Here is a 13,867-nt window from a genome sequence, read left to right on the forward strand (position 1 = left end):
AGAAGGGATACAGTAGAATCTCGGTGATACGAATCTCCAGGGGGAGCGAAAATATTTGTATCAACCGAAATTTCGTATCACCAAAAAGCTAGTAAAATTCATTTTTTTAGAACCCCGATATCGACACAAAAAATTTATTTCCGTTGAAAGAACTCGCGTATGTCTTTCTGGGACACACGGGAACGAGCCAATAAGAGACGGTGAAGCTGGCTGCCACGAGCACGCGCATCGTAGTCTCGCTTGAGGCCAACTGAAAACTAAGCACCGGAGTCTGCTCCACCACAGTCATAAGCGAACGACAGGAACGCCAAAACGCTTCGTGCCTTTTTACAACTTTATTGCCTTTAATCTACTGCTGCATTAGCCACGTACCTTCGGAGATGCGTAGTTCCTATTGATAATCGCATCAATAGTCACCGCGGTTTCGTGCGCAGCAGTTGTGGTAAATGGTAGTTCCATTTTCAGTTCATGTTTGCTGGCTGCACACGCTATTCCGGAGCTTCCGGAGCGCGCTGCTGTCTGTTGTCGCTCGACAGTTTCGGTACCCAAGTTTGTATCGCCCATAGTGACGCAGAAAAGTGTTCGGAACATCCAAATATTGGCCCATATGACATCATAGAATTCGGCGGAGGAATTTTATGAGTTCATATCAGACCAAAATTCGTATCAGCCGGGTTTAAATCACTGAGGTTTTACCGTATTTCTGTATGTGTATTCCCTGGCAATGTTCAACAGCACTGCTTGTAGCCAGGGCGGCGAGTGTGCAACACCTTGCCTGAGGGCGTCACGTGGCATGTGACCTGTGATTTTTCTTCCGCTTTAATTAATTTCAACTTAAGTCATTATTACTACACTGCAGTTAAACACAACAATTGATGGCCCCTATGCTTTCCTTGCCCTAATTCTGTTGAATTCATTTGGCTGTGTCTAAAAAGCCTCTGTGAAAGATGGATGAGACCTGTTCTAACTATCTTACCAAAGCGCGTCCATTGTTGAATTACCTCACATGCTTCTCCTTTCCTTGATGTGCTACTCCTTTGCAGCTGGAACAGAGTGTCACCTGGGATGGGGACATAATGGAGTACTACATACAGCTTCGAGGCTTTTTGGCACAGATGAAGGAGCGAGATGAGACCCTCAATTTCTTTCTGCCGAGGTGAGTGGGAACAGACTGGGGCTAAAGAAACAGAGTGAAACTATGATGTAACAAGCATTGCTTTAACTAAATAATTCTGAGCTGTTTATCGCAGATTTTGGTGCGTAATAACAGTCGGCCTATAACAGGTATTCGATATAACAAAAGTATTTTCATGTCACATGTTGTGACTTCGATATACTGTATTTTCTCTCATATAACTCCCCTGTATATACTGTAGCCCACTCCCTCAACTACAACCCATGGAAAACCTAAAATAAGAGCTCCGACCATTGTTGTGAAGCTACCTTCCTTGTAATGCCGGGAAGTATTGCCAAGAAGCCCCCTTGCACATAAATTCGTGTATAACCCCCACATTGGCTTTAGCTCTGAATATTTAATATTTTTTGTGCAGGTTATACGCGAGAAAATGCGCTGAGGTCAAGCTATGAAGCATGTATTCCTGGTTTTCTTTCTCACATCGAACATCCTACTTATGCTGTGGCTGTTTTGGCAACCATACGTAGCGCAAAACGTGCATATTACAGCATTTCTTGTTCTTTGCCCCTCTGACCTCACTTGTGCTCATAGTTAACTTAATTCGCTTTAAATTGCATTTATTTCTTTCTAAATTGTGGAACAGCCTGGATTTCATGTGCACATTCGTTGTTCACAATGACGGATTAATCTTTGTGAAAGGAACTTGTTTTGGAACAAGTTCATATGGTGTAGTTTATATGATTGGTATAGTTTATACCCTTTTTTTTTCATAGGCATGGAGCAGATACACTGTTTGTTGGTGTGTGTAGATCATTCTCTTTGTGGATCTGCATTGGGCTTAGGTAAAGGCTCATAACAACTTCCCTAAAGAACCTATGTAGAACCAACTAGCCCAAATTTTGATATTTCTAATCTGCACAAGGTTGCGGGGAAAAAAAAAGTGCAACAGCTTTGCAACTTTCTTTAAGCTTTCCAGCTCAAACTACTAGATTACCGTTGGTTTATCAGTGCTGTCTAGGCTTAAAGGGGTGGTGCCGCCAAATTTGTGGCTTGCGCGTTCTTTGCTGTAAGCGTTTCCTATAGCTCCAGGAAGCATGATGCACGCACCAAGGTTCATGTATTCTCGCTAAATAATTTATTATCGCCTTTTGATTTGGACAACTTTCGGTTTCGGTTTCTGGGCGCCGAGGTTGGGCAGTGACGTAGAAGTGTAGGAGGCGTGGTCACGTGACCACACAAGGTTGTGACGCACATAGCCAGGAAGCGATCAAAACTCGGTGAGTGATGTAGCAACCGATGCTTTGCCGGTACTATAGTGAACTAGAATATATTCTAGTTCACTACAGCCGGTACGTACGTTGCGGAAGTGGCGGATGTCCGGAGGTCACTCACGTTACTACAGCAGATTTGGTGTGACGTCACTACAACTTTCGTTGTCCATCCTACAGATCTACGTCAGTGTTGGCGCGCTAGCGATGGGTTTCGATTGGGAGACTGAGCATTTAGGTACACTTTGGAAGTGAATTAAAATATATTCTAAATGTTTTCTGTGTCCGACCCTTCGTGTGGAATGTCCTTGCATACAGAGGAAACCCACAACAGGCTTGTTATGGCCTCGAACTTTGATGGCACCACCCCTTTAACGTATTCCAATTATTTAGGTGCACGCGTTTGTATGCTTGCATGATGTGTTAGTGTATGTGCACGTATGTAACTAATAGTTGAATATTGAACATTTAAAAAAACTGAATGTGCAATTGCAAGGAAGAGTTTGGTGACAATAGGGAGTATAATATTTTTTAGTCCAGCATGCAGACTGAAAATCGGTAATACAAAGCAAGTGAGGACGTTTCATGCCACTGCACTGCCATGTCCCATTTCCATCTTTCATATGTATTAACTTTAGCGATTTTTGTGCATTGGATCTCGAGAACTTTTTTTTGCTGTTATAAGTTGTCGGGCAAGAACACGAGACAATGGCTTGAAATTGAGAAGTGCACACTGCTCCAGCTGTAAAATCATTCTTGATTCGTAAAAGCTGCACAAAGGATTAGACCGGGAGGAAACATTAAACGTGTAATTAAAAACTGCTTACGAAACTGCCAAGTGTTGCACGTTTTTTAACGCAGGTGGAAACACTCCATCTTTGACCCAGAATGCGTTTACTACCCACGGAGAGATGTGGTGTGTAAGTGATGACGGAGAAGACATATTTATTTTGCTCACCTTTTTTTTGTACACTAACATTACCTCATCATGTCCTTGTGCTCTGGTGCAGACGTTCCCGTGGGTTTCTTTAACCTAACTGTTCCTACAAGCCCAGGAGAGAGGTATGCATATTTTACATTGTGTTTCTGCTTGCCTGCATGAAAATTTTGTGTCCACGTGTGATGGAACCATGCTGTTATGTTCTTATGGCTGCTTAGCTATGTTTAAAGAAGCCTTGTTTAGGAACTTAATCCATTAAACTGGACTTCAAAAACCAGGAGTGTCTTTAAAAGCGTATGCAGTGTTAATGCCTTCGTTATGTCATTATGTGCACTGATGCAACACAGAAAGGTAAGTTCTCTCAGCTCAGATATACCTGTGGAGAATGAGAGATTGATTGATTGATTGATTGATTGATTGGTTGCTTGATGTGATTTGATTACATCACAAAGCAATACATTAGCTATCAGAAACTTAACATAGTGGTGAGGTCTGTATTTTCGGTCGCCTGCTTTTTAAATCGTTTTTAAGTTCATTTACAGCCTGTCGTTGCGTTTTTGCTATACACTTTATACACTGGGTAGGGTCCAGCTTTGGCAATATATGTTGTCCAACATTTTCGGGACTCCCCAGTGTGCTAAACAATGACAAATATGTTGTTAATCAGACTGATTTGCATCCGAAGTGCATTAAAAAATATGAAACTGACCATCTATCTGAAAATTGATAGCACGACTTGTTTCTTTTAACATTCAAACACTGCCATCAGTATTCATGGTATGTCTGACTATTTCTCGTGTATTGCAACAGATGCTGACACTTTATGAAAGCACACGACTAGCTGTCCTAGATGAGAATCGAGACCAAACTGCGGAAAACTAATTTTGCAGAATGTTCCATGTTCCACGTGCCGGGCCACGGCTCGTCGGCTGCTTCTTCAGGGTTGTCATGGAGAACAGTGAGTTGGCTGTATGCTGTCACAAACTTAGCCATGCAACATTTTGCCCTTTGAAAAAAGTTTTCCATTTTGCTTAATGCTCTTAGCACTTTCAATGCACAGTTGAATTGTCAGTGCTGACTGTGCGTGAAAGACTTCTCTATTTGTGCAACGTTGAAATTGGGGTAAAAAAGCATTTTCCTTCTTTCACACCATGCAAAAATTGTAACCTTTCACAAATGTATAGATTTCATGTGTCATAATTTATGTAACATTCATTAACTGCTTCATATAATTCATATAATTATATTATGCAGACTCTGAATCGGGCATACACACCTGTGAGAAATGCCAAGAACCGTTAAGTTACACAAATCCTAATCACTTGTCCTCATACTGCTATGCAGAGACGAAAATATTTCAGCAAACTATACAAACAACACACGCCTTTCCACCCTACTCTGCTTCTAGGAGATGATCCTCTTGTACCCCTGTCTGACAGGCTGAACTTTTTAAAAGAATGTGGCTTTTTAAATATGGTTTAAAACTGCTTCATTTCACTGTTCATTACCTAACACCTTGTGACTGACGCAGCGTAGCCTCAGCTTATTTTGCGCCTTAAAAAACTCAATTAGCTAACATCAGCTGCTTCCTACATGACCGCAGTTCGACAGTTCTGTTAAAGAAGTCTGCTGCAATATTTTATTATATTTATTTATTAGTTTTTTTACTGCCTGCTTGCTGCAGCTGGCCTGTACAAACCGGAGGGCCTCTGGTGGACAGAAGCGACGCGGGCTGCTTTCCAGGAAAGCGTGGCATGTATCGAGGACAAGCACAACCAAATGGTGAGGATGATGGTCGAATCACACTCATGAGAGTCATGCACGACAGTCATTACACTACACATAAAGATAATTGTGTCTGACTCGGGCATGTTTATGCATTGCTAAATACAGTAGAACCCCGCTGTTACGTTCCTCACTGCTGCGTTTTCCCGGCTGTTACATCGTTTTCCGCCGGTCCCGGCATAGCTCCCATAGGATACAATGTATTGGGAACCCCGCTGTTACGTCGTAACTGTCGGACCGTTCCCGTATGATACGTCGCGAAGTGCGCTCGGAGCCGACCGAGTGACTACCAAAGAGAGCGGCCATGGTGCATTTTCACACAGTTTGGCCTCGTTTGACCGTAATATTAGCCGCATGAGAGGCGCAAGCAACAGAATCTTTCAATTGATGCAAACGAAAGCAAGGCCTTCGAGATTGGCATTCACTTCTGCCATCGCGTTGGCGTAGACTCATCATCATCGTTATTTGTCGGAGAACGGGAGGAGTTCGAGCTGGTTGGAGCTCGCGTGGTCGTGCGTGCGGTTCGCGGTCGGACTCGCCGCGCCGATCGCGATTGCGTGTGCTTAGTTCTTTCATGCCTACAGCTGTTGGTGTTTAAAAAATCACATACGTTGATTACATTTCTGTGGATGAAGCCGTCCTAAGCTCCGCGTTTCTATCCATCGACTAGATCGCGGCTGAGCGCGCCAATTTTCGTGCTGCTCGTAAGAATTGAAATAAAATTCTGTACCACTAAATATTTTGCCGTTTTTCCTGTTTTTCGGCTCTTATGTTTCCCGTCTCTTACGTTTATTTCCTACGGTCCCTTCAAAAACGTATCAGCGGGGTTCTACTGTAATGCGCCCCTTTAGAGCATGTGCATCTGCATTCGACGTCAAAACGCCGGCTTGCCCGCACAGCTCAGTTGCTCGGCAGTCAAGCTTGTAGCAGGTGATGAAGTGAAAAGAGGAGAGCTCTAGTTCTATTCATAAAGCAGTGTTATGTGTGTTCTTGCATTGGATTTGTCGACTGCCTTCCCAACAGACAGCCACGATACCGTGACCGAAAGTAAAAGCACTTGTTTTGAAGTGTTTCAACACATTCTGACACTTTGCTTTCCTTACGACACGCAGACTGCGAGATTACATGGAAACTGCTCCGCTGGTGTACATCATATCCTGTTGCTGCAAACAAAGTGTAAAAGTTTGCACGTGGCTACAACATTGTAGAAGCTTGCACAGTTTATACGTACAGTACTCACAGATCGAAATAGGACAATTTAGGGCTAAGTAACACACACATTTTCGTTTCTACCGTCTTCATTTCGGGTCATATCGGCTTAATTTTGGCTCGAACGTGTAGGTCAGAGCCAACATTATCTTTAGAGACCAGATTTGTCACCACATGACATGGTTATCTCGAGAAATTGCACATACAAGTCATTATACAGTAGAACCCCGCTGTTACGTTCCTCACTGCTGCGTTTTCCCGGCTGCTACGTCGTTTTCCGCCGGTCCCGGCATAGCGCCCATAGGGTACAATGTATTGGGAACCCCGCTGTTACGTCGTAACTGTCGGACCGTTCCCGTATGATACGTCGCGAAGTGCGCTCGGAGCCGACCAAGTGACTACCAAAGAGAGCGGCCATGGTGCATTTTCACGCAGCTTGGCCTCGTTTGACCGTAATATTAGCCGCATGAGAGGCGCAAGGAACAGAATCTTTCAATTGATGCAAACAAAAGCATGGCCTTCGAGATTCGAATGGCAAAGATGGCGTCTATGACGTAACTGCTGGCGAAAGCAAGGCCTTCGAGATTGGCATTTACTATTGACAAAAGCACAGCCTTTAAGATTTGTATTGCACAAACATGGCGTGTATGACGTAATTGCTTGCGAAAGCAAGGCCTTCGAGATTGGCATTCACTTCTGCCATCGCGTTGGCGTAGACTCATCATCATCGTTATTTGTCGGAGAACGGGAGGAGTTCGAGCTGGTTGGAGCTCGCATAGTCGTGCGTGCGGTTCGCGGTCGGACTCGCCGCGCCGGTCGTGATTGCGTGTGCTTAGTTCTTTCATGCCTACAGCTGTTGGTGTTAAAAAAATCACATACGTTGATTACATTTCTGTGGATGAGGCCATCCTAAGCTCCGCGTTTCTATCCATTGACTAGATCGCGGCTGAGCGCGCCGATTTTCGTGCTGCTCGTAAGAATTGAAATAAAATTCTGTACCACTAAATATTTTGCCGTTTTTCCTGTTTTTCGGCTCTTACGTTTCCCGTCTCTTACGTTTATTTCCTACGGTCCCTTCAAAAACGTATCAGCGGGGTTCTACTGTACTAAAAAATCTGAAGTCGCGTTTGAATCCGTGAGTACTGTACTAGGGATAGGCGAATATTCGGGCGTTTCGAATATTCGAACGAATATTAAAGTATTCGAATTCGCTTCGATACGAATTTATATTATTCGAAATTTCGAAGTATTCGAAATGAACGAATATATGTATGTTTAACCGCACATAACCCTCTGTAAAGGTGGTTTCACTGCGGCGTCGGGTTGTTGTGCCGTGAAATCATCTATCCAGGGGAAATCTGCACTGCCGCGAAGCCACACTTCAAGGTTAAATGTACATATTTTTTAAAATTTAAAAGTGTGTGATATGGGCTTATATGTGCTAAGTGTATTAATTTTTAAATTGTAACGTATTGTACCACTTATAACTTCCACTCTACTGCTATTCAAATTTTGATACTATTCAAGGTTTCTTCCACTTCATTTCAAACCAAAAAAGTGACGTTCACTCATACCTAGCTCCAATCCTTAAAAATATTGTGCAAGGGTCATGACAATAATGTTCATTTTTCATAATATTATGTGGTACATGCTATTTGAACTATTCGATTTGAAATTATTCGACCAAATTACTATTCGCTTCGGATTCGCTTCGAACCTCAAATTCACTACTTGCCCATCCCTATACTGTACATTCTTGTGTTTAGAACACAGATTATGCCCATTTGTGGGTCTTGTATCATCCTTGTCAGTTGTAACTGAGAAAACGATTGGCACAGTGGAAGACGAAAGAGAACGAACGCAGAGCGCAGCAGAGGTTGAATGACGGCGATCGTGAAGAGAGTGGGAGGAGAGAAGCAAAGGAAAAGGCAGTGGGAGCACAAGAAGGATTGTAGTAACCGAAGAAACACAGTGCAGTGGAATATGAGAAATGGTTATAGCAAAGAGAGCATGAAGCGAGAGCGTTGCCGCCGCTGGACAATGCGCACACCACATGTTGCTGCATTCACGTTTTCTTTCTGAAAATGAACAACGCAACCGGCGGAAGGCCTTCATCTGCTGCCGCCACTGCCCAGCAGAGGCTCTGCACCGTCGATCTAGAAGCAAGCAACAGGTGCGCGCGCCATTGTCAAGAGGAACCCTCGATGCAAAAGACCCAAACAGCTGCACCCTGATCTTGCATTAGAGAGTGTCGTAACTGTAAGTGAAATCTTAGTCTTCCTGGCCGCGCGTGCAGATTTTGCAAGACGGGGGGATCGATCTGCACGACGTGAGCAGGCGCCCGAACCTGCAAGGCCTGAGCGACCTTGAGGACAACGTGGGCGTGCGCATCTCGGTGAAGGTGTTCAACGACCGACTGTTCACAAATCGGTATCTCAACCGAGACTACAGGCTTCCCGGAGTAGAGCACCTGTCCTCGCAGCAACTTTTCTTTATCTACCTCGCCCGGGTGAGTGAAGGACATGCTTTTCTCTTGGGTAATGGCGTTCTAACAATATATCCTCACCGTGGAATTTAATGCCTGCTTACATGCTTATTGTGTGCATTCTGTATGTGTTGTGCACCCTACGCATCGCTTCGTTCTTAAATCATGCACATTTGGAGTAACGAGCTACGCATGCCACCGGACAAACCTCTCCCTTGTTTTTGTCACCCCTACCTCGTGGACGAATCTGTGGAATCACCACACCACCTCATCTCGGTATTGTACGTCGCAACTAATTTCTCCTTTCAAGTGCATTGACTTCACTCGCCGAGACCTTGAAGTGCATGATAAGTCTCCTCTTCCACTGAAAGTTAGAATGAGTGATAGACAAGCTTTGGTGTAACAAAGTAGGACTAGCTTATTTTCAGAAAAGTACTAATGGCAGTTTAAATTGAGACTCGTCTCGGGGAAACTTGTTTGGGAGTATGCCTGAACAAGTTGCACTAATTTTGTGACTCGGGAAGCATTCACGTTTTGAACGTTTGTTGTGCAATTACACCTGCTCTGCATCTGTTGTGCACCTGTACACCTTTTCAATGAAGGCTTTTTGGGTGCTGCCACAATCCTCTCTGGGCTGCGGTAAATATGCGTGACCCCCCAAAAATGCACTGCCGAGGCAGTGACTTCAACCTTTGTATTCCTGTGCAACATTCCAGAAAAGAGGAGCTCCCTCTCTCCGTTGAAAAGGTCTATAAGTGGCACTGAACCTGTTGTACAGCTCTGGTAATAAAAATTTTGCACTTTAGTCTACATCTCACCCACTTTTTGTGTCTCTCCTTCTAGAGTCACTGCGAGGTTCCCTCAGTTGCGAAAAGCCTCGAAGACATCCGTTGCTCGTACAAGAGCAAAGGAAAATACAGGTGGGCTGTGTCTGGCGCATTGAAAAACTATGAGAAACTTGTTACGTTGATGTAGTACTGAAATCATTTTATCGTTTCCACCGCATGATGTGTTAGCAATGGGTGACATGTGCGTGGCATTATTCCTGTCAACAGTAGCGCGTGTATGGCCGTTTGCATTCTTACATTACCAAAAAAATCTTTTTTTTTTCCTGTTTGTTGCTACTTTGCTCCTGCTATAGCGTGCATGTCCGCAGCCTAGTAAAGCTCACTTTTACATAAAACTAGCCCTTGAAAACATGTCTAGATAAGCTAGTCTGAAAATACTATGCTGTACATGTGAGCAGAGAAAGCCAGAACAAAGAAATTAATGGTGAAACAAATGAATGCTCTCTTAAAAAAAAAAGAAATTAAAGTCTGTTACTTTTACTTAAGAATAGATGACCAATGAGAGACCCTTTGTCTATGTCACTGAACTTCTGGAAGAACTAACAGTCAAAGAAATTCGGCAGATCCCACGTGAGATTCGATGTAATGCGATGCATGCAGCGGGAAGGTGACTGTGGCATAATTTTTTACATTGAGCGAGACGTTACGAAACGACGCTTAAGATAGGCACGCCATTGGTTGCACTCAAAGCCTATAGCTTTATAGAGTAAGAGAGTCAAGTGACCGCAGAAGGAAAATGCAGCTGAAGGCGGCAGAGGATTGGGTGAGGTGTTCGGATGCATTTGACCCATGCAAGGCAGGGCTTAAAGGCTATGAGTTACGGGGGTGCAGGGGTGTGCTAGCCCCTTGAAACCAGCCCATGGGGGGGGGGGTTGAAGCCTCTAAATGGCTGGAAACCTTAACATACCAAATACCAGCTGGATTTATTCCACACACGTAGTATTCTGCTAGAACAAACCTTAATTGTGTGAATGAATTTCAAATTTTCATCAGAACATTGACTTAGTATTTTGTGTACAGTATTTTGTATTTAGTATTTTGTGTCATGGATTGAAATGCGACATCAAAACTTTTAGTACTATAACAACTGGCATGCGCAATTGCTCGAGATGACCGCGTCGTGTCACTACGAACCTGGCCACTGATGGCTCTGATGTAATTGTTCAAGTCGAAATTGTGCCGATATGACTTGAACGAAATACTGTGGAAATGCAAGTATGAGCGTTATTTAGCCCTAAAATGTCGCATTTCAGTCTGTGAGAACCATACGTCCCTCAATACATAGCTACTTTGGTCCTCCCGACCCTGCCATTTTGACCTCGCCGTCCAAGTTGCTGCCTCTGAGAAACTGGAAGAGCTACGCCTTTGCTGAAAAGGGCTTTTGTGCTGTACAGGACATAAATAGTAGGGATGGGTGAATAGTAAAATTGATGTTTGAAGCAAATTTGAAGAGAACAGTGATTTGGTCACATAACTTCAAATCGAATAGTTTGAATATTATACAACTCATCATAAGGAAAAATTAGCATTTCTGTCATGACCCAACTAACTTGCACAATATTTTTAATAATTGGAACTAGGCATCTGCAAATGTCACTTTATTGGTTCGAAATGAAGTGGAAGCAACTTTGAATAGCAATAGGGTGCAAGTTATATGCTACGTTTTAAAACGTACAATGCTAATTGCATATAAGCTCATGTAACATGCTTTTAAGCTTAAGAAGATGGTTAATCAAAGTGCAGGTAATATGTACAGTCAACCTTGATTCAGAGATAGTTAGATGCAGTCAAATATATGTCTATTAATTTCGAATACTTTGAAATTTCAAATAATTTAAATTTGTGTTGAAGCGAATTCAAATCCTCTAATATTCATTTGAATGTTTGAAGCACGCGAATATTCACCCATGCCTAATAAATACAGTGATGATGATGATGATTGTGATCACTGTAGTTTTGGCTGAGTGAGTGAAAGGCCTCATATTGAGGTTTTACATGTCATTACCTGACGTACTGCTCATTCCTGCTTTCCAGGACTAACCTACCCCTGAGCAACAACCATGAGTTCGCTGACGCTTTTCAGTGCGCGCCCGGCACAGTGATGAACCCCACGACACAGTGCTCGGTGTGGAGTTGATGGGTCGTGTTCATTATATATATTTTTTTCAAATACCTTTGGCCGGGCTTAATAAAATGTACTTCTTGTCTGCTGTGCAGACAAAATATTTGTGTAGAATTTGTGCGCATACACAATCAAATCTCTATTCATAGAACTCGGAGGATCGCGAAATTTCTATGTGTCAAAAATTCAGAACATGAAATATGTTCAGCACTGCTATGAAAACATGAAAACAGCACTGCTATGTGTTCATGCACAACTTGAGCACGATTTCAAGTATGTTGTGTGCTGCTGTTGCATAAACGTCATTTTCACACAGCCTAAAATGAGCTTGGAAGCATTTGCACGTGTGTGAAGTTTAAGGTAGAAAGCAAATCTTCCTAGGTACGTTGTCAAACACAGAAGCCTATTTATTCCACATGCAAAAAAAAAAGTGTAATCTCCCGTATCTCTTTGTCCAGTGACAATAGCATTACTGTACAGACTCGAAAGTGTGTACGTTGGACTGTGAAAACACCAGACAAAAAGAGAAAATAGACATTCTCAAACCTTGCGACGCACTGCACGAAACATCAGTGCGTCAAGGGGTCATTAGCAGGGCAATCACTGGCAACGTGATGAACGAAAGATTAATGTCCGAGATGTATCACATTAGCAGTAACGGTGTGAAGTGCGTCAACCAGTTGTTCACCTCCTCAGGCGATAAGGAGATTGGCTTCTTCAGCACATGTATAAGTGGTAAACAGACAGCCTCTCCTCTGGTGTCTCCTTTTGTTTTTCTGTTCGTGTTGCACAAGCGCACTCACTTCTCTGCAAGATACAAAAGTGATTTTGTCGTTTTTTTTTATATACTACTAGGTGTATATAATGTGTGGGTATATAATGTATGTGTTTAATGCGTGGGTGATATGTATCAATCATGCATGGGTGATATGGGCACAATATTTATTGCACTAGACAGCTCCTTTTGTCTTGTGCGATAAGTATTCAGCATAGAATTAGGACTGTCTGTGTGTGATTCTTCGTTGTTTCCTTTCCTGCAGTGCATAAGTTATTGCGAGATGCTTGTGAAACTTGCCAGTAAAACCCGCACGTCTAAGTCAGTCTCTTGAGATCAGGAAAATAAGGTGTGGCGAAGCCTTGGTACTGTTTAACGGTCGCGCTCTCCAGCAGCTTCTAGTGGGTCGTCCTCTTCTGAACGCCGCTCGCGCTCGGAGGCCGTGCTTTTGCCTTGACTGTCGCCATTGCGCATTGTCACTGGGTGCTGTCCAATAAACAGCTTAACAGAGGAATTAAATTGTTTCTCTCGAAAGGACACTAAAGTGAAACAACGAATCGGTTTAGACTGATCAGTTATACTCTGAAAACTACTGTCGCTAATTTCACCACCATAAGTTTAGTAATAGAAGAGAAAATCAAGGTTAAAGATTCATTTTTAAAGATCTCGACGAAATTCTCCACACGTGACGTCACGGATTTCAAAGTAATTGAAACACTCAGAGGACAATGAACTTCCATTTTTGCTGACTAGGAACTACGTAGGCCCTAATAGATGCCTTCAAAACCTATGACGTCAGGGTGATTGGTGCGGAAACTTCAATGTAGCGTCGCCAGCTGCATTTCGTTTCTGCGCGTTTTCTTGCTTACCAAGAGTCTTTTTGCACGACAAGCCTGGTGATTTTGGCATTGTGAAAGAGTAATTTCCTAGTGCTAGAAAAATCGCTTTTCTCTTTAGTGTCCCTTTAAGGCTGCATTGGAAGAAAAGTTGACTTTGGAAGGGGGTTTATAGGATGACGTCGAGTAGCAGGCAAAAAAGCAAGCACAGCGAGAAACAGTCAAACAGGCTCGGCGCCATCAGGCCGCGATCAGCGCTCACGCTTCGCACCAAGAAAGCGTCCCAATGACGAATGCCTTGCTCCTTCACCACTACAACTTACTAGCTTTAATCCACACCTTCTTGTGGAACACTTACTTTGGACTAATTGGCCATTGATGTTCTTGAAGCAGAAAGAAGGATGTGCGGTGGGCGAGTTAGTAATAATACATGGTAGTTTTAGGGGCGAAGCTCCTCTTAGTGT

The 13,867-nt window shown here is 43.2% G+C and overlaps 1 protein-coding gene across 1 annotated transcript in view; it reads left to right on the top strand.

The window, feature by feature from the left end:
• The window catches only part of LOC119374004 (neprilysin-2), a 33,669-nt gene extending 21,803 nt beyond the window's left edge, over window positions 1-11,866 (top strand). Inside the window, exons 9-16 of the mRNA XM_037644065.2 lie at window positions 1,044-1,156; window positions 3,265-3,323; window positions 3,414-3,465; window positions 4,234-4,301; window positions 5,028-5,125; window positions 8,634-8,846; window positions 9,666-9,742; window positions 11,705-11,866. Of these exons, the coding sequence (XP_037499993.2) occupies window positions 1,044-1,156; window positions 3,265-3,323; window positions 3,414-3,465; window positions 4,234-4,301; window positions 5,028-5,125; window positions 8,634-8,846; window positions 9,666-9,742; window positions 11,705-11,807 (783 nt within the window). The 3' untranslated portion in view covers window positions 11,808-11,866. The remainder of the gene's footprint in view (window positions 1-1,043; window positions 1,157-3,264; window positions 3,324-3,413; window positions 3,466-4,233; window positions 4,302-5,027; window positions 5,126-8,633; window positions 8,847-9,665; window positions 9,743-11,704) is intronic.
• Window positions 11,867-13,867: the final 2,001 nt, after the last annotated feature.

This window comes from Rhipicephalus sanguineus, chromosome 11 (assembly GCF_013339695.2).
Source record: "Rhipicephalus sanguineus isolate Rsan-2018 chromosome 11, BIME_Rsan_1.4, whole genome shotgun sequence".
In the NCBI taxonomy this organism is placed as follows: Eukaryota; Metazoa; Arthropoda; class Arachnida; order Ixodida; family Ixodidae; genus Rhipicephalus; species Rhipicephalus sanguineus.